Source organism: Seriola lalandi, unplaced genomic scaffold, assembly GCF_002814215.2.
Source record: "Seriola lalandi dorsalis isolate HSWRI2012SDOR001 ecotype SW California unplaced genomic scaffold, Sedor1 jcf7180002054944, whole genome shotgun sequence".
In the NCBI taxonomy this organism is placed as follows: domain Eukaryota; kingdom Metazoa; phylum Chordata; class Actinopteri; order Carangiformes; family Carangidae; genus Seriola; species Seriola lalandi.
Genome location: NW_019525495.1, coordinates 329,295 through 354,687, shown reverse-complemented (window position 1 = coordinate 354,687; position 25,393 = coordinate 329,295). Strand labels below are relative to the sequence as shown.

Below are 25,393 nucleotides of genomic sequence, written 5' to 3'. Positions count from 1 at the left end.
CCGAACAAATCATGTCAGCTGGTAATCACACTCACACAGTGAGTAAACAAATAAGGGACATTTTTTTCTTCCAGGAAAAAACCCCCAACAAAAACATGTTTTATCTCAAAAGCTGAAGTGTATGTAAAAAATCATGATAAACTTCTCAGAACCAGTCACTGTGGCTTATAGTCCACGTGTGCAAATGAACAATGACAAATTAATTAGAACTAAACTGGTCACAGTGTTCAAGTACAACACAAATATTAATACTTATTGAGAGGAAGCCGGTGGTTATGATAATACTGATTTTAGCTTAAGGGATGTATATAGGTTTTCTTTTTCCAAAATGTGGCTGAAATATTTTTACAAAATAAAAGTGTTTTTTCAGTTAGGCCTTTTCATGGAACACAAACCTCCCTTTTTCACTGTTCACTGTAAAATCAGTTCAAACTAACCGATTTCTGTTTAAATCTTATATTGTATTTCTTCGTTTTCTGCCATTATGTTTTCAGTTGCTTTTGAAAAGTGCAAACCTGTGCTTTATAAAGGCAGAAAGTGAATAAGAGAAACACTTTGAGGTTTAAAAGGCTAATTAGCTTAGCTTAATCAGTTTTTTTTAGATGTAGAAATTCAAAGCCTCTGACGTCACCCATCGGTTTCTGAAGAGCAGAGTGAGCTGCTCAAGGTGAGCTGCTTCGCTGTCGCCATCTTGGCAGTGTCTGCCTCCACCTAACTCCTTGCTAATCCAAAAGTGGGCAAAGGCGTAAAGTTGAAATATTATATTTGTTGTTTGTAGTTTGTCCATAAATCAGCTTTCTTGGGACCATTTATTCAGAGTGTCATTAAAATGTCAGAAAGTAGTGAAAAAATCCTGCAAGGTTGAATGGTGCGTCCATGTGGGCGGGGTTTGTGGCATGGCTGAGAAGGTGACTGTTTTGTTGTGACATCACAAAGTTACAGAAGTCCTGACAGCTGGTTTAAGGCTCAGTTCCTGAATACAGGCTGTGTGCATTTCTCTGTGGACTGAGGCTTTGATACTTCCACAGTTTTAATATAGAATCAGACCTTCTTTATAATCAAACAACACATTGACATCTACCTTTATACTAAATGGGACCTTTAATCGACTAATCATTACATCTATAAAAGCATGTGGCAGCAGGCTCATTCAAAGTGTTGCAGTTTATTTAACTGATTTATTTTCGTAGTTATAACATCTCTGTTAATTAGACGAACAGACCTCATTCTTTTCATGTTGCAGCCTTCACTTCAATCTGATGGCTTTCAATTCAGACTTGTGCCAAGATGAAAGATGGTCCTTTAGGCAAAAGTAACTCAGGCACTTACGCAGACTGATGATAGAGAGACGACTGAGAGATTGACGTATTAAATTGCCTTCACATTACGTACGTAGGTGCATCTCCGAAAGATGCTTTTGTTTTCCATCTGCTCTTGAAATTGTAGCTGGAAAAAGACCAAAGAATGATGCAGGCGCTCAGGCCTTTTCCATCTTGCTCTGATGTTTTTTTGTTCTTTGGCATCTGCCTGGACAAAACAGAAAAAGGTCAGCAAAGCTCAAGCTAGAACTGGATGGTAGGCTGTGTGTGAATTCACTGGGTTTATTAAGTCGCTGTGACTCACCGAACCCCGAGGAGCAGCCTTCATCACTCCTCTTGAGCCTCAGAAAAGCCGCAGCCCCCTCAGAACGACAGGCCTCCTGCTGAGTCTGGAGGAGAGGAGGTTAAAGCAGTTACCAGCGTTGTCGTTAAATATTCATCGATCAACACGCTGATTTATTCATGACCCGCTGATTCTATCTGAATAATAGCTGCATGAGATTTGGGGGCACCTGTAATCCTCAGCAGACAAACATTCATTTAGACTCAAGGATGAGCTGTTTAGATTTTGAGGGTCAAAGGTCAAGGTCACGGTGACCTCACGGTGAACACAATATCTCAGTAACGCCTGAGTGATTTTCTTTGAACTTGACACAAATATTCACTTAGACTCAAGTATGAACTGATTAGAATTTTCTGGTCAAAGGTCTCTATGACCTCACAAAAGCCATAACACATGAATTTATACACAAATTATGACACAGTTTAACTCAAATTTCTTTAAGGATAAAATGTGATGTCATTTTTTTAATTTTTTTTTTAAAGTATATATTTTTTGGGCTTTTTGTGCCTTTATTGGACAGGATAGTAGAGAGAGACAGAGAGAGGGGGAATGACATGCAGCAAAGGCCGTCCGATGCGGGACTCGAACCGGGGCCAACTGCAGCGAGGACTGTAGCCTCTACACATGGGGCGCCTGCTTCGACCACTACGCCACATGACGCCCCATGTGATGGCATTTTATATCCAAGAAAAGTCAAAGGTCAACCTCACTGTGACATCATAATGTTCTGCAGAAACACTCACGCTGTAACGTTGGTGGAGGAAACAACCATGAGGAGGTGATTGTAGTTTGTTTCACCAAAAGTTCCTCCAGCATGTTGTAATTTTGTGATATGTGTTTCCACAGCAACCACAGCCCCGTCAAAAGTACTACAGTCAGCTTTCATGTCATTTGTATGCACATGTAACAAATTTTGGACCAATCAGATGATGGCATTGTGTTGGATAAGAATCTAAACATCAACAGTCTCGTACATCAGTTTTTAAGTCTCCCATTTCAGATAAAGAAACATTTCTGTCACGACTTTCTTTGAAATTAGTCTTTTATGTAGATCCTGTATGGTGCAGCTGTGCAGTTAATGAAGAGTGCAATGTAACGACAAGTCTGTGATTTGTGTCACCGTACACGTCAAATATAATATTATTATATGTTTCTTTGTTGTTTCTCTCCATCAGTTTGAATGTAGCGCTGTGGAAATGTTTAAGGACTCCCATCTGTGACGTCAGTGAAAACATTTAAAGGAGTAGTGACACTGCTTGTTTAAAACAGTAGATAAATTCAGGTTGTAGGTGGGAGTAAACAAGCTGCTTCATTTGTTGAGACCCTGTAGAATCTTTTTTCATGTTAATAATATATAAAAACAAAGGTTATAATTTAACAAACTTGAACTTTTCAGTGTACTCAATGTGTTCTGTGTTCAATCAGCAGCATGCCAACAAACGACCATAACATGCTTTACTCTTATTGATGCATTTCTTATGATCACGGTGACTATAAATGATGGAGTTTGATAATTTAAATCATAAGCTACCAAGCCATTCCTGCTCGTTTTATATAACGTTATTCGACATAGCTCTTGCAAATCCAGACTGTGGAGGTCGGACAGAGGTGTAACATTAATGTTATTATTTCCCAAAGCCTGTCTCAACTAGTTTCAGACTTGTGCTTTGAATTTAACTTCCACATTAACAAAGACGACCATCAACTGTTGGAATGAGTCTTTCAACCTAAATGATCACATGGATCATTTGTCCCAACACTGAGCCAGAGGAGCGTTTCCTGAATCAGCACCAGGAGATATGCTGAGGCGAGGATTAGGTTTAGGGAAAGATCACGGTTTGTGTTAAAATAAATTCTTTGTTGAAGTGATGGTTCAAGTAATTGGTCGTGGGGTTGTTTGAGGTACAGTACACATCTATAGTCGCAGCATAGAAGCACCAGGAGCACCCTCACAGAAGCTGAGTGATGAGCTGCTGTGGACGGGGTCATCCAAAAAACATGTTTAAGCCACTTTAAAAACATGCCCAGAGAAAAAACCTAATATCAGCTTAAGTGTACGGTTTATTTTGAATATTTTCTCCCCTTTCCTTCTGAACTAAAGTTTCTGGCCATTGAACTGCTGTATTCCTATGCACTAGCGCACATACGCTTAGCTCTTTCTGACTCAAACAGCTGATCTGCAGAGTAATACAGTATGTTCCATCGTTGCTCTTGTACGTAGCACCCAGTGCTTGTTAGCCTGTGGATACTACTACCTGATTCCTGCTGCCTGCCAACCAGTACCTGTTAGTGTCTTTCTTTTGCTACTGTAAATACAACATAGATACAGGGTTTTATAAAAAATACACTTGCAGCATTAACAATATATTATCACATTAGTTTAGTAAAAACTCTTCTTGATTTCATGAGTTATCATCTGAGAATAATGAAGCATATTGATTCATTTTCACTCAACACTCGGACGTTGTGTTAGTGTGTCCTGTGCACTCTTGTGGTCTGAAAGATGCACACCTCTAAATAATCAAAAACTCAAAATACTGGATACATTTAGAGGTCTGGACTTCTCTGTGTATATTGAGGCCACGAACTTCCAGTACATATAAATCAGGAACACCAAAACAAGACTGGTCAGCACCCAAAGGTGGAAGTAAAGTGGTGTCTCCTAATAAAGTCCAGTTCTCTACCTCTGGACATCACAGACATTTCTTCACTTGCATTGCTTCCAACCAAAGAACAAAGCAAAGACCGCTTTAATTATCATATAATTATGTATTGTCGCTATGGTTACTTCCAGATTAATCTACCTTTGACACAGATTAAAACATTAATTAACCTGCTGGCTCATATAATGTTTGAAGTGTAGTTGATAAACAAAATGAAGGACAACAGTCAGCCTCAGCATCTCATCTACGTTTAAACACACTGATTTTAATTTCAAGGCGAACATAAAGGCTGCTTCTAATTCAAGTGGTAAATAGCTTGTTTATTGCACTATCTACATCATCATTCTCAGTTGTAAACCATAATAATAACTTTCCATTCTCCTGCACTCACGTCTGCTCAGGACTGTTTAGTTAACCGCTGCAGCACATTTCACTCTCGGCTTTCAAGAGGGGAAAATAACAAAAGAACACTAAGCAAATATACTATTCAAACAGCTCTGCCAGTGTCCTTAACCATGACCCTGACCTGTGTTCCCACTGCTGGGTCCTTTCAGTAATGAGCACTCAATCAGTCCACAGGGACTGGCTTTGTGAAGTAGGACCAAACTTTGACCTTTCATGACATAGACAGTGTCCACTCTACCTTTTCTGCGTCACAGCAAACATAAAACTGTGATAAGGATTGTAAAGCAAAGACGTCATTTCCACATGTTCCCATCAATTTTTAAAATCCTGTCTTTGTCCATCCTGCATTTTTACAACATCAGTTTTTGTTAGATAACTTTATTCTCTGTAAACAGTCTTCTGACTGTAAGGCCAAGATTAATTAGATGAGAGAATAATTTTTTGGCCACTTGGGGGCAGCAGAAACAAGCTGTGAACCATAGATTGTACATAAAGATGGAAGTAGCCTCTGTGACGTCACCCACAGGTTCCTGAAGAGCGGTTTTGGTTTTGAGTGAGCTGCTCTGCCGTCGCCATCTTGGCAGTGCCTGACTCTGCCCCTAACCTCCAGCTAGAGACTTTGTGCATGATGGTTTGTGGCAAGCATACGCTCATCCATCTGTCACTCAAAGAGACTACGCCCTTAATTATATATAACTTGAAGCCTTAATAAAATGTAAACAGGTGAGTTATATAAACAGTTGTCATAGAGTAGAAATTAGCTATAGAGGCCAAAACTGTTTTTTGTACCAGGCTGTAAACATGTCTGTTTCTGCTTACTTGCTTTTAGAGCAGGACTATAGTAGTCATTAGAGGACCTGAAGTTTTTGACACTTCATCTTTCAGCCCGTTTCTGCTTGCTGTGAACACAACACTGACATATCATCACCTTTTAATTTGTATTTACCAGTTATAGAGCAACATAATCTTTTCTCTGTAGTCGTGTTTGTGCCCATGAGTCTAAAGTCCAGTGTTCCCTCTCTTTTAGCTCTGTGTTTGGTCTCCACCAGCTCCTGAGGGAAATATCTGGCTCTTTAGCTGCTAAATGCTCCACTGTGTTCACCAGCTTCTGTCTGACTGAGTCTGTCTGCTGTTTGCTGCTGAGCAGGTAGAGGACAGTGAAACAAATGAATGTGATATTCATTGTTGGTTCATCGTGGTAAACAGCTGGTGGTGCTGAAACTGTCGCAGAAGAGGGTGAACGAGATGATTTTGAATTAAAAGAGCTCCAGTAAAACCTCAAACAAAAGAAAAACATGTTGAAAACATGGTGGGAATATCACATTTCTGTTTGTTTCATGCCCTAATTTGAGGATAGTTGAAGTCTCCTCCACACAGATCTGATGCTTTTGTCTGTTCAGTGAATTGTCAGTGGACATTAAAATCATATACCTCATGTACGCTGTCATGTATTTGATTTTGGTTTATCAACACACCAACTCAGATTTCTTATATGTACACATTTAAAATGGTATATGCACTCAAGCAGAGTGTAGAGAATCAAAACAGTAGAGTTGTGGTTTAAAAAATGCAAAATCTGAACCTGCAAACTAACTTGCAATTAAAGCTGTTATGTAAATGTAGTGCAGTAAAAATTACAATATTTCCATCTGAGGTGTAGTGGACTATTAGAGGTCAGTGTTTCCCCTAGAATCTTTTTCAGCAGCGGAGCTCTTGTGAAGATGTGACGTCATGCGAGTCAGAACGGTTTCAAATTAAATTACTTTAGAATCATTATAGATAAGACTATTCATGTTTCTCGTTTGTGTCTTAATTTTCAGCTTTTGACATTTATCTGTAGAAATGAATATCAAAAACTGAAATGTTCATTTACCACCTGCACTAACAGTCTTTTTTTTCTGCAACACACTTTAGCACTTAGGCAACATGCAACCAGGATTTTTATTGACACTGCAGCTCATACTGTACATTTACTGCCATATTGACAACTTACTGCTGACTTTTTCCTCTACTCTTGCATCCACCGCTTCACTGTCACTTCTTTGCTGCTCGCTTGTTACGCACTGCCCTGTTCCCTAAAGGAGCTACGCTACTCTAACGTTACCTTTTATGTAGATGTCCTTTGAAGAATGAGGAGAGGGTCCGGGAGGCTTTGATGCACTAGACGATGACACAGTGTGCAAGTGAAAACCATTAGTAGCCCGTTGATATTAATGATCATGTGAAATTTTAGCGGCGGCGCGGTGCTGCTGAGTGACTGTAGGGGAAACACTTGAAGTATAAAGTGGCATTAAAAAAAGATAATAATTATTACTTGTTACGTTTCACCTCCATTCCACACACACACTCCCGACACCAAACCTCTGTTATCTGCGTAAACTCTATGCACCTGAATGCAGGGGTTGCTTCCCGGATGCTGGATTGCATCAGGATGACGAAGCTCCTCCCTGAAATACTCTGAGCCTTTCAAGCTCTGTGGCTGTCACAGACTCTGACCTTTATGATGGATGCTCAACTCAGCTCAGCTCAGCTCAGCTCAGCTCAGTGGTGTGACAGCTAAGATGATGGCATTTCAGCTGTGATCTGCAGTCAAGCCCGTGTGAGATTCACACATTCTCTCACCTGCCTTTATGTTTCAGCTTATCAACAAGATCAGGTTGTTGTTGACTGGTGGTACATGTGAATATATTTCTACAATGTAACCCTGTGCTGACAAAGAGGCATCTCCATTATCACGGGCAGTAATAGTTAACCTTAGTGGTAACACCCTACTTACATTCATAGGCAACATGGAAACATTTGGCATTTGGGGAAAATGGTGTTGACATCCTTTATCTTTTTGTCTAATTAAAGAGGAAAGAACACAAGCCACACATTATATTTACATGTTACATTATTACATTACTCTAATATAATTTTCCTGGATGCAAATTGAAGCCTGCTGTAGCTGTGAATTTGATAAAGGTAAATTTGTTTTCTACTCCAGTGTTTCCGTCATGGCTGATGAACATGCCTGTTAGGAGCAAATCTTTTAAACTTGGTCCTTATTTGAAGTCATGTAATGAAGTAAAAGCCACATTAATGCATTTTCATCATTTCTCCTTTTATTCCGCATTTTTTAAATTATTTCTATTTATCGATTTTTGGCATAAAATGAATTGCCAACAATTGTGATAATTGATTAATCGTTTCAGTTAAAAAAAAAAAAAAGCCAAAATTCTCAACATCTTAAAGCTCTGATTAGCATGATGGGCATTTTTTCACTATATTCTGACACTTTATGAACTGAATCAATTCATCAAGTTATTCAATAAAATAATTGTCAGACCTCTTGATGATGGCAGTAACTTGGTTGCAGTTACAGATTGGACTGATTAATATGACCTTTCCTGAGGTTTTCTGTTTGTTAATGACACGACACATGGAAGTAATTCGGTAAAACACAACTTAACAACAAACAAAGTAAAACAGTGAAGGTCTTAAAACTAGACAGGGTGACAAGATGGATGAAAGAGGATGTGACAAGTTGATATTCTACTTTCGAGATGCAAATTTAAATGATATGGAGAAAGCCTGGGGCTTTTGGTGCTCCTGGGGGTCAGGGGCACTTGAGCAGTCACCTACTTAGTACTCTAGCCTTGAATAAATCCCTGGAGTGTGGGTGGTTATGACTGGAAATTAAATATTTTAAACATCTGCATCCTCTTATAGCTGCTGACAAATACAGTTATAAACACTTGTTTCTGGATACATTATAGTGTGATGTCAACCATTTAGCTTGGGCTAAATATGAAGTTTTACAATTTAATTTATGTTGCAAAGAAAGGTGACTGGCTCAGTGGTTAAGTGATTAACATTAAATGGAAAAAACAAGCAAAATGCAGTGAAAGAAGCTTTATGGTTCCAACATTTCAAAACAGTCATAATAAATGAAATTATAGGTAAAAATGTGAGTTTTAGTTGGACTTGAAGCCTCAGCTCATGGGGCTGCTAAAAATAGCAAAAATTGGAGAAGTGGAAAGAAAAAGGTGCAGAAACAACCTGACACTACAGCTGTGTGAATACAGAGAACATTCGCCAGTAGCTGTATAAATCGTGATGCCTTTTTAAAAAAATGTTACACATTGAGAGACATTCTAGTTCTTCTGTTTTCATTCTAGTAAGTGAAAACAGTGCAGAAACCGTGTTTATGAAACTCAGAGAAGCCTCTGTCTGCTTTAAGGATAAGAGTTGATTGCTTCAGATAAAGGGCTTACTTACATTTGTTGTGCCTTCCTACACTTGTACACCACACCTGTAGTTCAAAGCTTCAGATTGACACTTCAGAAACGGTTCAAATCCATGTGCCGACAGCATATAAATACAGTGCTTGAAAATAATATTAATGAGGAAATAAATTGGGATAGACCTTTTCAGTTTGAATAGTCAATGACTGATATTTGACTTGTGCCGATTTTTTAGTTACTCCCAGTGTGAACACAGTAGAGCCAGGAAAAAAAGCCCTTGATACAACATGGGTGATAATATTCAGTACAGAGGAGTTAATACAGTATATATGAGTTTCTGGTTTATTGTAGTGCAGTTGTGTATGTTATTTTCTTTATCAACAAATAATGTCTAGGAAAACAACTAATTCCTAACATTTATTTAGCTTATCAATAACTTTTCATATTGTAGAGAATTGGAGACAACTCTAAATAGATGATAAAAGAATTGCTACAATATAAATTTGATTTGTTGGGTTTTTAAGGGAAATTTTGAATTATGAGGAATTTTGTCAGTAGCATAAATACATGAGGAAAAACAATATATCTATATATCTTTATATATATATATATATATATATATATATATAGTATAATTCCGAGTATATATGATTTTTTTTTTTCTTCATCATTTTTAGGTGAATCCAATCTTCAACGGCAGTTCAAAGACCTTTATTACCAGGACAGAATAAAGCAGATTAAGACTGGAGGTTGTGAATGGTTTTGTTTAAACAGTAAACCATTATGGTGTTTGCATAATTATTAAAGTAAGATCAGAACACAGTGTGAAAAAATTTTCTTCCCACTCATAGCAGTTCTAAGTTGTGTCTCGTCACTTCCAAGAAACCACAAACCACAGTCACGCCCTGTCTGTGTCAGATAAGGCAGCTTTCACCTTCTCTGATTGCTGCAGCCACATGACGGCACTTCTGGTTAAGAAGCTGCTGCTGCTCCTGCTGCTGGTGCTACTGCTCAATCTGTTTGATTAGTCCAGTGTTGATTGAATGAGCGAAGTGCCACCTACTCTGGCAACATTTTGCTATCCACGACAATTTAGAAAACAGGCTTTTAATTCAGATATCACAGATGTCTGTAAATCATTGAAAGCTTAAAGCCTCCTTTTAAAAGCCAAAGCTGTACCACAAGGTTCCTTGCTTGGTCCAGTGTAGTTTACAATTATTACAACAAAAAATTGCAATGTCCATTTTTATGCAGATGATACCGTTTTCTATGCACATGTCTCTTCTACAACTAAAGCCATGTCTAGATGACAGTCTGCCCCAGTGGTCTTTAGACAATATCTTCTCAGCCTCAGACTTGTACTGAATGCTGATTATATATTGTCATTCATTCTATCTTCCATCCTCCTGCCATCCAGACACATAATAGTACTGAAATTTAAGCCTGGCACAAAATCTTAAATCAAAATTTTTTTTCTTACATTGGAATAAAACATGTTTTTCTATTGTCAACAGTAAGTCAGTCAGGAGCAGTGGGACATTTCCTGGTGGCCTGGGTCGTTTTGGCTTGAACAGTCATCTTGACCAACAATAATATAGCAAGCAGGAATGAGTCGGCTAATCTCAGGTGTGACCCTCACACCCGGGCCACACCTACTTCACCTGTGTGTGATAGCTGCGTCTCTGAACCGCTGCGGCTCACACACACGTGTGTCCACATTGTCAGAGCTATCTTTAAACAGTGAGTTTGCCTTTGATAAAGGACATCAATAACAGAATGTTTGATTTCAGATCATTTTCTGAAAAGTGAAGAACTACTGCCTTTCATGTCATGTTCTGTTAACTTATTGACATATCATTATAGCCCACATGGGGTTTCTGATATGACTGTATAATCAACATGTAGCCTCCACTTTCTCCTGTAATAACATGTAATTGCTAAAATAGTTTCAAATATATGTTTATATTTGAATGTATTTTTTTTCATATTTGTTGATCAGTTCCAAATTTTTGTCTTTTCTAATTTGCATAATTTTCCTCACAGATGAACATAGTGGCCTGATTTATATTGGTCACTATCTGGATCCCGTTACAAATAGAGTTACATGACAAATTCAGTGGTCTGGTGGTTTGTGTGAGGGTGACCAGTATGGAGTCAAATTCCCATCCTTAATCAATGGGTCATTCCATCCCCTGGTCTTGGAACAGTCCAGACCAACTAACCAACAACATTGGACATCGAACAATTCAAATATAGATCATGTTTCATTAAAGCCTGGTTGTTAAAGTAAGTAAATGTTTCATTTATTAAATAGGATTCATAAGAGTCTTAAAACAGGTAACTAATTGAAACCTGCAAAAACCCTGTGGGTGTCCTATTTCTTCACAGTGGCTGCCTCTGGTTTTACAGTAAGAGCCATTGATCCCTCTGATTGGAAGGATTCAGATGTGAGATTATGTCACTGATTGCTCTGTACAGAAACAAGCTGCCTCCCCTCATTTCATTTAAAGAAAAGAAAAAGACAGATGAGGAGACGTTTGGCTCCCGCGTGACACCGGCAGCAGATCACAACCTCAATTTACAAACTGAATGGATTTCCTCTTTCAGACACGTCTGAAAGGGCTGATGGTCCTGAGGTGGCTGGTGTGATGATTAATGAGGGGGAATGAAATGTGACAAATGCAATGCAGATATTAGAAAGACTTGAAGGCATTTGAGCTTGATGAATTCATTTCTCTAAGGCATCACAGTTCAAAGAAATATGATGTCCCAGCTGCATGACAGTCAAGGTCTGGCATTGAAAGAAATTCATTTTAAGATGAGGCTGCTAATCTTTGAAGTTAATATTAATTTTTCTGCTTTTTACTTGGGCTGCAATAATTATCAATTAATCTTGTATTCTCAATAAATAGGTAAATCGTTTTATTTGTGAAATAGTTTAACAAAGGTTCCCAGGGTTCAGGGTGATGTTTTTACTTATATATCACTGATGTAGTTAGACTATGGGTGGGCGAAAGATTACGACTGCATTTACACCTTTTCAACATCTGGCTAGAAATGAGTCTCAAACCTCCTCCTGTATTGGGGTAAACAATCAGATTTCAAAACATCTTGAATGCTTCTTGGATTCATTTACACATAGTTTTTTTAATATCTCTGTGTCATATCCACAGGTGAGGGTAAAATGGAGCTTGATATGGACAGGCGGATTGGCGCAGTGTCAGCAGTATTAAAGGAGTTGAACCGAACCGTTGAGGTGAAGAGGGAGGTGAGCCGGAAGTAGGGTTGCCACCTTCTATGTGAATGGATGGCAACCCTAGCCCAAAGACAATGCTTTTGATTTACCAGTCAATAACAGTGGTCATGAGCTTTGGGTAGTCACAGAAAGAATTTCACGAAGAAGTTCACAAATACAGCAGCTGGAATGAGAGTAAGGAGCTCAGACATCTAGAGGGAGCTAGGAGTAGAATTGCTGCTCCTTCATGTTGAAGGGAGCCAGTTGAGGTGGTTCGGGCATCTGATCAGGATACCTCCTGGACACGTTCCCATTGGAGGTTTTCTGGGAATGTCAAACTGGGAGAAGACCCTGGGGTAGACACATCTGGCCTGGGAATGGATGGATGGATGGATAGATATGTTGATATCTGATCTGCCTAAGATGCATAAAGTGTAAATGGGGAAACTGTGTTCTTTTTGTCTTTTAAACAGTTGGACTTCCCTAATGGATATGAATATGGAGGCAAGACAGCAATATTAAAAAGGTTTATCTTCAATTGGATATTGATAATCAGCTACGGCCTGAGCTGTTATATCCTGACAGGAAAGGAGACAAGAGGGACATGTATTAGAAAAACCTTCATTGTCCTATAAGGCAGAATGACTCAACAGCACCTAACGACAGGAGAAAATTGTATTTGAATCACTAATCAATGCAAAGGAGCATCACTAATAACATTTAATGGTAGTCTTATAGATTGTAGCTGTGATAGAAAGAGAAACTTCTGCTGATTACTGTTGCCCTCCGGTCAGTAACTGGTGTTTAATTACAGGACGATATCAGCTCAGTGTACTCAGAGTCCATCAACAACATGAAGCTGCTCGAGACTATTTTATTGTATGTCTTGGTCATCTCCAAGAAGCAGGAGAGAAGTCTGTGTTTTTCCTCTTCTTCTCTTCAAAACACTTTGACACGAGATGAGAAGAGAAAAATCTGTTCTTGTTTTTCTGCCATTTATTTGGTTCCGTTTGATTTATGACACAGATCTCCAGCTTCTCTCTTTGTCTGGTTTCTATGGTGCTGGTAATTGGAAAATGCAATGTGAAACGTCCGTAATCACAAGGAATTGAAGATATTGAAAAATGATGAATGTGGCAATGTGCTGAAATCAGAGAAACTACTCGGATCTCATAGAAAACAAACAATACATTTGTTGTTTTTCCTTTTGCTGTTTCAGGTTGGCTTTTATTCCTCCTTGTGTGTCTTTTAAATTGAACTTGAGGAAGGCAGAGAGACTGAATGCCTTTTTTGATAGACTGTGCAGCTGTCGCCATTGAGGTGACAATAACCTTTCATTCAGTTTGTTTGATGAACTCTTACAATGAGCTCAGGTCACATCTGTGCTGTTCTCACTGTTGATTTTCTGAAAGCAACATCAGACATTTTGTCAAGTCTTATTTTAAAGAAGGAGATGTTTTTCTGACATGACTTTCTTTTGAAATGGTGCTCATGATGTTTTTTTTTTTATGAGATTGAAAACCATATAGGACAGCTGTGTAGTTAATGAAGAGTGAAATGAAGCAACAAGCTTTATCTTTATGGCTGTGTAATTTCACTGTGCATCATCACTGCACACAAATATACTGTTACTATATGTTTCATGGATATTTCTCCACAGTTTTAGTGTAGCACCCTGGAAGGGTTTGTGGAAATGACTCCATCTGCACCACAAGTGGAAAAAAATGCAAAGGAACAGTTTGGGAAATAAACATATACACTTTCGTAGTGCATTTAGATGAGAAGATGGACGCCACCAATAGGTATAACATGGGACAATACCAAACAGAAAACACAACAAAAACATCGGAAACACAAAAAGTCTCCAGTCTTTATGCTAAGCTAAGACACTTACAAATATTGTAGGTGTTTCAGTTCAATTCAAGAAACTTTAATTGTCCCCAGGGGGAAATTTAAAGGGCAACTAGTGTAGACCTTTAAAAAAAAAAAAAACACACAAATACATAAAAAAGAACACACAACCAGTGCAAGACAAACTGTCCGTGATGTCAATGGCATGAAAAAACAACATCAGTGGAAAAAAAATGCTAAAACTATGCAAAACAATGACCTTTAATATTATTATGAGAATTAGTGCAAATAAATAACTGACTAACTGACAGACATATTTTGATAAAAAAAAATTGCTGTATGAGAGATAATCTTAGCATGGTTAAATAGCAGCAAAGCAGCAATATTGTAGGTGATTCCACAAATTTCAACGTAAAAGCCCAAAAAGAGACCAACATTACCCACAACTATAAATTCACCATTCAATATATGAAAGATGGTCTTCACTTTTGCAAGTAATGATGTTCCTATTGATTCAGTTTAGCATGTATTTCTTTATATTAAAGCAAATTAACTAATTTGCTGTTAAAAGTTCTTGTTTGCTATGTGCCATTGGTTGTACTCACAACTATGGATTCATTATTTTGGGTGATGTAAATAAAAACTAGCTTTAATGTTGCCATGGAATCATTTCATTTGTTTTCATTTTTGGCAAACTGGCACCATTAGAAGTATGCTAAATTAGCTATTAGCAGTTCCTGTTTGCAATGTACCTATGGATGTACAGACAACTGCCACTGGATTATTCTGAGACTGAAGAAAACTTTAAAACATGATGATTCCCAGTTATGTTCTGGAGCTATAAGCAATGGCTTTTTTCTATGATTTCTAGGTGGATTTTTGGACATTTATTCACAATGGATATCGGAGATAATGATATCCTCGGAAAGTGTAAGTCACACTGAATCTAAAAATGTGTGTCTCACATCAGTCCAAGTTATTACCCGCCCAATTACAGAAAAAGCACCCCAGTGGGGTGTAAAACACACGTGTCTGGCAACACTATACTCATATCTACTGATTAATAATAATTATAAAGACACAGCAGTGCATTGAGCTACATGATATCATGCTCAGATTGACAGAACTAACATTTGCAAATAAGTATAGCTCATGCTGATGGGAATGTCATTAATTTTGCAGGTAAAGTCATCAAGATTCACCCTCTGAGGACCATGAATGTCTGTAACACATTTAATGACAACTGATCAAAGTATTACACTCTGGACCAAAGCAGTCATTGCCATCCCTGTCACCGCACTGCTACTGTGGCTAATATTAACCTGAACCAAGGCTCATTCTTTTCATTCTCTTTTCTTTCTGTGATCATGAATGTGTGGGTGAGTGTGTCAGCTGTTGCTTCAGTACAGATGTTTGCTAGATGCGAGCCTCCTGAAACCACACGCAGTCTCACCTCCACAGCATCCTCCCTGTGTGTTCCCAGGTCATGTTAACCAGAGTGCTGCTGAGTTTCTGAATGTCAATTACCAGCATCGCCCATGTGTGGGAACACACTCTGTTTAATTTGTCTGCCTTATCAATACAGGACCAAACATAGCTGCCGTGGTCAAATCAATCTATCTGCAAACATCCATCCTCACACCGGCTTTAATTGTTTCCTGTCTGACTCATCATTCATATCCCCCTTGATTCTATTCGCTCTTCATCATCTTATCTGTATCCTGTGTTTTTCTTTTTGCTGCCACTCGTCCTCTGAGTGTTATCTCTGCCAGCTAACTGTGTTTTCTTCATTGTAAACATGTTGACAGTCAACAGCATCACACACTGCAGCATTGTACAGAAGTGCTTTGTCTCATTTCTCAGAGCCAGACTGACATCACAGACTATTTCCTTTGCAATGCCACAAAATGCTGATTTTAATGCTCATTACAAATGTATGTATTACACATATGTTTTCTTCTCGTTCCAACGTCATTACCCTCATGACCAGTACTGCAAGATAGATAGATAGATAGATAGATAGATAGATAGATAGATAGATAGATAGATAGATAGATAGATACTTTATTCATCAAATTGTCCAGCAGTTTGCACATACAGTACATGCAGTTTAGATTCACAGTCCAGGTCATGAGGCACTGCCTTTAATGCTTAATACCTTTACCACCAGCCTTACACTTCAAATGTTTGGGGGAAAAGGCAGTGCACTGGGAAAAAAATAAATGTAATGTCTTTTCCGTTTGACTGTTATCAAAATCCTGCAGTGTACTGAGTATATTTCCACCAGGGATGTGGGGGCAGGCTGTTCCACTTGACTAGTGAAGGTTATTGGGACTGTATGGAGTCTGAATGAAATACCTGCAGACACAAATCAACTGCTGAAAACCTTTATTTTATATTTATTTATATTTATATTCACAGTTAATATTCTTTTAAGAACAGCAACCAATATACAAATTTATGTCAGTTATCAGTAAAAGCAACAATAGAAAATTACATAGTATGTCTGTTTTTTTTATGCTACCATTATTATGGAGAGAACAATAACATTTCATCAACAGTTATACTTGCTATACCTGTTTGTATAATACACTAAAGTTCAACAGCACCATAGACTTAAGTCCTTCATAATGATTCAACACGTCTCTGAAACAGTTTCAACACAAAGTGAACATTATAACGTTCATTGAGGAGGATTTATTGCAGGACTGTTGTATTGGACTGACTTTGTTTTAGCTGTATGTCCCTAATAATCTGCCTGTGTACATATATAAATGTATAAATATATATAATATTGACTTAGGAAGTGAAAACAAGTAAATGCAACTCCTGCAGCAAACAGGTTAGTTTAAAAATGCAAATGCATTGTAAAGTCAGACTCTAGACTGCATCATCTGGACTAAAATAATATAGTCAATAAATAAAATAAACATTTTTAACAAAGTGACTCCAGATTAGAAAATACATTTATAGATACTGACTTCTGCAGAAATGCATGTTTTTTTCTCTTAAAGAAATGACCATTGTACATTCTGTGTTGATGAATTACTGTTTGACAACTATTTTATTTTAAAATGCAACAGTTCGGCAATAAAAGTTAAACAACAACAATAAACTTAAACTCAAAGACAAATCAGGTGTAAGAGTAAAAATGGCCATTAAAATTTATGAAAAATGATTCTATAATTACGAAAGAAGGGGAGGAAATAGATTGCTTAAGAATATTTTATTGATTTTGACCGCTTAAATTGTGTTTTTAGAAATAGTAGTTTCACCTCTCCCTTCTGGGTTGTCTGTTTCTTTTGGCAAATTTTAAATAATTTATGATTAAGGAAATCTTTTTATGGAAATGTTTTAAAAATCAATGTCTTGTGTGTCTTGTCTGTCATTTCAGTGCAATTTGTCACTGAAGGACCAAAATCTCTTTTAAAACAAAAGCATATCAGCAAAAAACACTGAGTACATTTATAGTGACACAAACATCTGGAATCTTTTAGCAGAATGCCGTCAACATGTCTGCTGATGGTTTTCAAAGCTGATGTGTGAAAATCACTTTCTAAACAAAGACATGTTTATTTTTTATCTCTGTTCATTTGATTCTCCTCAGTGACGAAACAAAGGTAGAAACAAGTCCGCTGCTCAGTTGCTGACTGATTTCTTTCTTCCAGCAGAACAGAACAGATGGGTGGGAGCTGAGACGGCAGAAGGACAAAGCGTCAGGATTAGCACATCGATGGGTGAAGTCTCGCTTCCCGGGCTGGAGATGATGGATGAGATGTGGGAGAACAGAAGCTACGCTAGCCCCTTGCCCGGTCTCCCCCCGTTTCTGCTCATGTTCAACGGCAGCGATCTGAACGAGACGCTGCTGAACTCCACCAACTCCACCGCTCAAGACATCTCTACAGGTCCCAGTGTGGCGGGCGTCCTCATCCCACTCATATACATCATTGTCTGTATCATCGGCTTGGGTGGAAACACATTAGTGGTTCACATTGTGCTGCACTACTCGAAGATAGAGTCGGTCACCAACATTTACATCCTCAACTTGGCCATCGCCGACGAGCTCTTCATGCTCAGCCTGCCCTTCCTGGCGGTGCAGAACACCCTGCAGTCGTGGCCCTTCGGCTCCTTCATGTGCCGCCTGGTCATGACCGTCGACTCCATCAACCAGTTCACCAGCATCTTCTGCCTGACGGTGATGAGCATCGATCGCTACCTCGCTGTCGTTCACCCTATTCGTTCTTCAAAGTGGCGGCGCCCTCAGGTGGCCAAGGTGGTGAACGGCACCGTGTGGGCGCTGTCGTTTCTTGTCGTTCTGCCTGTGGTCATCTTTGCCAACATCCAGAAGGCAGGAGGCACCTGCAACATCGCCTGGCCTCAGCCGGCAAATATCTGGAGAGCGGCCTTCATCATCTACACTTCCACTGTTGGATTCTTCTGCCCTCTTCTCATCATCTGCCTCTGTTACCTGCTCATTGTTGTCAAGATCCGCAGCTCGGGTAAGAAAGTCCACGCCACCTCCACCAAGCGCAGGAAGTCGGAGCGGAAAGTGACGCGCATGGTTGTGATTGTCGTTGCCGTGTTTGTCTTCTGCTGGCTGCCCTTCTACGCCCTCAATATCATCAACCTGCTGGTGTCCCTGCCCCCAGAGTACCAGGGCCTTTACTATTTTGTCGTAGTGCTCGGTTACGCCAACAGCTGCGCCAACCCCATCGTCTACGGCTTCCTGTCAGACAACTTCAAGAGGGGTTTCCGGAAAGCGCTCTGCCGCTCCACGAGGAAGGTGGAGAACCACGAGCCCATGGAGCGCCAACAACAGGAGGAGGAAGGGAGGAGGGCGCTCATGCCCAGGGAGAGCCTGAGACGGGCGATCAGGGACGTAGAGGAGGAAGATGAGGAGGACGTCTCAGAAATGACTGAGATCTACAGAATCGCCCAGAATGGAAACAGCAGCTTCCAGCCACAAAGCTCGCAGCCGCTGTTCTCAGAGAAAGGAGCGACACCGGGAGCAACAGAGCTGTCGTCCCCGGACAAGAAGGACAAAGCTGGGGACGCGAAGGGGAAAGATCCCGTGAATGGGTCCATGCTGACTGTCCCATTGCTTCTCAATGGAGCCAAAAATGGGAGCATCAAAACTCTGCCAGAAGAAAACCTGGAACAGAGCACCTCATTGGAGATAAGTTATTTATAGTGTACAATGAGGTCTTGAAGCTTATGTTACTTGAAGTGAACTCAGTATTACAACACAGGGTGGCCTGCCTCTAATCCACAACACAGAGCTGTTTGTAATGAAGCAAAAAGCTCATTAATGAACATTAGAAAAAACCCAGACAGGGTTTAGAGTTGCTTTTTTTGATCAATGGGCTCAAAGGAGTCGGTAAAGATTTACCAACATTCAGAATGTATGTTTATAATGTGTATAATGTGTACATATGCATGGTTGAATGTACAATTGTGTGCCTTTCTTTACTGTCATCACATGTATCTTTGTATTTTAAACCTTTTAATTCCATAATGTGACCATCATTTGCTCAGATTTTACTGTATTTAAGCTTAAGTCACTTCACAGTAGTTAAAGAGTACATGTGTATTCCTTTATTTTCAATGGAACTCCCATGGCTGCAACACCTGTGTCCTAGAAATTCTGTTTATATACAACTAATTTGTTTTGCCAGTTATGTTTAAGGGAAATGTCAGGTTCACATGTGGTTTAAGGTCGGTGAAAGATTGGAAATGAAACGAATGAATATGTTAATATTTTGCGACTTTGCAGGTATGTTCATGTTCAAGTTTCCTCATTATGTTGATAAATAACAATCAGGGCAGGATTATTTTTAGTTCAAAACATACTGTATTTGCTATATATAAATATGATTTCTAAGAGGATTTGTTGGCCTTCATATGTTCTCGTTGATTATTTACAAGCACTGTATATGAATATTAGCTGATGTATATAGCTTACACTGAGGCCCTGACTCAGAAGCTTTGTTGAAGCTGAAATTGTGTCTTTGTGAAGGAGTTGATTTTTCTCTTACATTTAGTTGGAAAACACAGTATTTCCTGAAAACCTGAAGTAGTGCGCAAAAATGTTGGACAGAAGCTCAGATTTCAAAGCTGCTTTATTGCACATTTGATGACTTGAGACAAAAAAACTAACGTGTGCTGCCTGCAGATTCTACATCAGGATGGATCAGGAAATGTGGAATGGCAGCAGTATTGTTTTAATCCTTTTTCTTTATTGTACTCTAAAAGAAAAAAATGTTTCTTGTACCGTAGTGTAATTTTAAAAGGAGCTATTTGTAAGTTTTGCTATTGCTACATAACCAACATTAGCGTTAACAGCGGTTTACTTACCACTCTAGAAGAAACGTTGTGAGTTCAGCAGCAAATTTCATTCCTTTACTCACCAACAGCTGCCTCCAGAGGTGGAAAGAAACCCCTTTGTTCTGCTTGTATTTCTATTATTTCAATTCTTTTACTGAAGTTAGCATGCTAACCAGCTAGCCCCAGCTCAATTGGACCGTCTCGTCACTCTCGGATACCGAGTCACTGTAGCATCCACTACTCAATAACAGCTGCTAATGACAAGCAAAACTTACATATAGCTCCTTTAATCAGCCCAATGTTGATTAAACACTAATTCTAGAGGAAAAATTTTGTATAACAATGACTGATATTGAAAGAGAATCATTTTACCATTTTGTTATCAGAAAAGAACCTGGAGGTGGAAAACTGGGTGATTTACTAATTCAGGAATGTGAGTTATCAAGTAGAACAAACTCGGACTATAAATTACAGTGTTAGGATCACAGTGGCTTTGTGGTGGTGTGTGGTATAGTAGAGTGTTTCCATTGTGATACAGATTGAAACTGACACATATTCCTGAAACAATAACACGCACAGTGTATTGTTATTCTTTATCAGACATATTCAAGGATTCCACTACATCTTTGCAACATGTGGTTAAGACTACTTACATAAATTCTAGCACCCGACTGCCTGAATGAACTGCTGGCTGTCATGTTGCATTGTGGGTAATGTACTCTCCAGGTTTTGATGAAGAAGGAGAACGGGCACTGAGAAATAACAAACATCCCTACATGTCTCTTGTGTCTTTTGTGACCTCTTTATATGTTGGATGTGAACAGAAATCAGGTAGACAAATAGTCACACAGTGGATTTCTAGATCACCTTCATTTGTACATGACTACAAATCTTCTTGATCTTGACATCCCTTGTGTCTGCTGCAGTTTCAATATTATTGAGCCTTCTCTGTGTCATTGATGCAACTCACTGAAACACAGGACGGCCACCTGATGAGCCTGTAGACTTACCTGCTCTCTTACACTCATACAAACCCAAACTGCAACCATGTTCTTTTCTTTGGTAAAACAGGTCAAGGGAGATAAGTAGAGAAATGTTTGTTATACCAGAGTACCAGAGGGGAGGGGTCACTAACAAGTGGAACAAGATAAAGAGATAGCTGATATGGACAACTGGTAATCAGATCAAACTGCCTATTACAGATTCAGTGTAAAATGACCTGACCAGCCTCTGCTCCTCTCGGCTCCATAACTCTCATTTAGCTTTTCTTGATGTGTCTTTCTTTAAAATGAGGTGTGCTCCTGGGGTTTACTTTCCATGTTCTGAAACAAATCACCGTCCAGAAGCAGCTACTATAAGAAATTGAAACCTTCATGATTTCAACAAAGTTAAACAACAATTTGGGAGCTGCTCAAGATCCATAAAATTTAGAAACGCAGAATTCCAACTTTCTAGTTGTGATCTCTGATGTCTAAAATCTTCAGTGTTCAGTCCTCTCTGTCCTGCTGTTACTACAGACATGTCTGAACTGACCTCGGCCCCTCGACTCGCTCGTGGACTCGTTTCTTGTGTCAAGCCGTGATGTTTACGCCACATTCACATCGACATCCAAACCGTAACTACTACTGGGAAATTTTTTTTTTTTTTCTTTTCGTAGAAGTGCTACAAAAGTCAGTAGTGAAAGGTAATTAAACCTTTAATGTGATTTAATAGATATACTGTTGTGCTATAGTGAACAAGTACAGTATATTTAACATTCACACGTCCAACTTCAGTAAAATAAAAATCGCTCATTGTTAGTACTTTGTTCAAATTACACTCCTTATAGTCTTTTAGCCTTAACAAGTTTGCTTCCCTCTCACATGACGTGAATGTGTCATTAGCCTGCAAATATCCAGGGCTTATGGGATAATTTTCTTTTAAAGGCCACTAATAAAAACATATACTAAATAAACAATAACATCAGGTTGTTTTTCAAAAAAGCTACGTGACCTGCTGTTAAGAAAAGCTCCATTCAAGGCTGGATTTTTAATTATTAGTGTGTAAACATCAACTGATTCGAAATCGATTTCGGTTTTCCTGGAATAAGGTCAGGTCAGCCCACTGACACTCTGCTCTTTGCTTGTGTTGATGCAGGATTTAACAGCAGCTTAGAGGTGCATTAAGCCAGGGCTGGAGAGTGATGCTTCCTGTCACAGGGCTTTGTTGATTTATGACAACACTGCCGGACTGTAGGGGCTAATGATCAAAATGTCATTAACATGAACACTGGGCTTCCTCACAACATTTGGCACATTTTATCTTCTGTACAGTACTACAGTAAATTTACTTTGAGTACCATTGAAATAAATTTGCAGGTAAACGTGGCAACAACTCTCCATCATTCATCATTCAACTCACCTTCCCGCTGTTCATTCATGAGTGCTAACACACCACACACATTGGTATCAGCTTGTTATATTTAGCTGGCTGTAAATACAGTGAAGTGATGCCTCTGCTCGATATTAATGTTGCTGCTGCTGCTGCTCTCGGCTGGTCCTCAGCCCGCACGCCCACACACACCCTTCTGCAAAGGTCCACTGAGGAGCATAAAAACGTCATTAAAGGCACATTAAAAAGAGATTTGCCTGGCTGATACTTTATTTGCCAGGCCCCGGGGCTTGCAGTTTGATGAGAGCGGAGATTTGTTCAGGGTGAGTAGAGCTCGGTGTGTTTGCTTCTCTGTTTACTAGTGATTTTCCGTGTGTGTGTGTGTGTGTGTGTGTATGTGTGTGTGTGTGTTGGGCTATAAATATTGCCGGTTTGAGCTGCCTGAGTGATCCCCCAGCTCCCTGCAGTGATAACCCACCTGTGCTTACTGTACACGGAGAGATGATAGTCATTTGATGAGTCTGCTGGTGGCATCGCTATGACTCAGTGTGATTCTCTGCCCACAGGCTTTCACCCACATGCAATATGGACAAGACTCAAGTTAACTCTAATAGCCTATTATTCACTTTTTTTTGGCAGGAGCAGCTATAGAAACCCAGAGCAAACACTGTCATCAGCTCAAGAAGATGAACACAACAAGGTCCACACACCATCCTAATAAATGTTAATGTGTCCCTTTTGGGTCGGTTTAAATATCTCAGTGAAGCAGCTTCTGCTGCAGCTACAACACATTTAAAATGAGTATGCACACAGAACCATGCATGTTTATTTCTGCAGTGTAATCAGGATGCATGAATAGCTTTAAAACTATCCCGCGGGTAATGCTGAGTGGGAGTCTTAATTACTTTGTGTTTTCAAAAAACAGCCTTAACTTCAGGCTGAAGTGTCTGCAGCAGAGAATTCACTGTACAACCCAAAATCAACCATTTTTCAGAAAATCATCTGCAGTCAATCATAGCATTAGGGGACAATGTGCAACATAATCCCACTTGATGTTGGTTGGTGAGTTTGTGTATTATACACACTGGATTGTTGTTGTTGTTGTTGTTGTTGTTGTTGTTCGTTTTGTTTTTTTTCAAATAGTGCTGCTGCAGTTTCAATATTTTATGCCAAAAATGTCATATGTATAAAGATATGACAGAAGTGTGAAGAAATAAAATATATATTTCAGTGAAACTTTTAGTGGCTTTTGTTTTGTTCTACATTTTGGGAAATACACTTATTTGCTTTCTTGCTAAGAGTAAGATTGTGGATTACCTGACCAGACCTGTCCTGTTCAACCTGCATACGGCCGACTTTAAATACAACTCTGAGTCTTGGCACATCCAGAGAAACTGGTCATCGACTTTGGGAGGTCTAGGCCCGCCCTTCAGCCAGTCAACATTCGGTGGGTACATTGAGGTGGTACATGCCTATAAATACCTAGGTGTGCACCTTGACAGTAAACTGGACTGGTCCTGGCTCTTTTTCCTCAAGAAGCTCAGGTCCTTTGACATCTGCAGTGAAATGCTGCACATGTTTTATCAGTCAGTGGTGGCCTGTGTATTCTGTTATGCTGCAGTCTGCTGGGGCAGCAGCATGTCAGAAATGAACACAAAGAGACTGGACAAGCTGGTCAAAATGGTTGGGTTTGTGTCTAGACTCACTCAGGACTGCTGTGGAGAGACGCATGCAATGTAAGATGGAGGCCATCTTGGATAATACCAGCCATCCTCTCCACAACATTCTGGCAGGACAGAGAAGCAGCTACAGCTGCAGCAAAGGTCTTACTTTATTCCCTACTTTACTTTAGACGGATACTCTATCTATCTATCTATCTATCTATCTATCTATCTATCTATCTATCTATCTATCTATCTATCTATCTATCTATCTATCTATCTATCTATCTATCTATCTATCTATCTAAGCTGGTGGTAAAGGTATTTAGCATTAATTGCTCATGACCTGGACTATAAATCATAACTGCACATATGTGCGTCCTGCTGGACAACTATCTATCTAGTTAATTATGAACTTGATACCACTCTCATGTCTAAACAGTGAAAGTCAAGATACAGCCAACAGCTGATTAGCATAGCTTAGCATAAAGACTGGAAACAATGGGAAACAACTAGCCTGGCTCTGTCCAAAAGGAACTAAATCAGCCCACCAATACCTCAGATATCTTGTTTAATCCACACATAACCCTTTACAACCACGTGTCATCATAATAACATGAGAAGTAACGTGCTAGAAGAGCTGCAGCTTCATATTTACCACACAGACAAGAGATCAGTTATCAGTCTTCTCATCTAACTCTCGGCAGGAAAGAGATTTAATGTATTTTTTGTATCTGGCCTAAACCATCATGGATCATCATACTACAAGCTTTCATTGAATCAAACATCTCTAATCATGAAGCAGCGAAACAAAATGGTTTTGCACAGGTGTCTGCAATTTTCTCCCGATACCTAATTAACTTTCAGAAACGTGTTAAAGAAACACATAGCCCAAAGAAAACTGCAGTGAAACATAAATAATGATTGATATTAAATAAATAAATAAATCGTAAATGGTTTTAACAGATTTATGAAACAGTCAAACTGTTATCTGTA

General features: G+C 39.2%; 1 protein-coding gene across 1 annotated transcript; it reads left to right on the top strand.

Moving 5' to 3' along the window:
• Positions 1-17,720: 17,720 nt before the first annotated feature.
• Positions 17,721-19,436, top strand: sstr3a (somatostatin receptor 3a). The gene has a single exon (XM_023393828.2). The coding sequence runs from the start codon at positions 17,776-17,778 to the stop codon at positions 19,231-19,233; it is 1,458 nt and encodes a 485-aa protein (XP_023249596.1). The 5' UTR covers positions 17,721-17,775; the 3' UTR covers positions 19,234-19,436.
• The last annotated feature ends 5,957 nt before the right edge of the window (positions 19,437-25,393 follow it).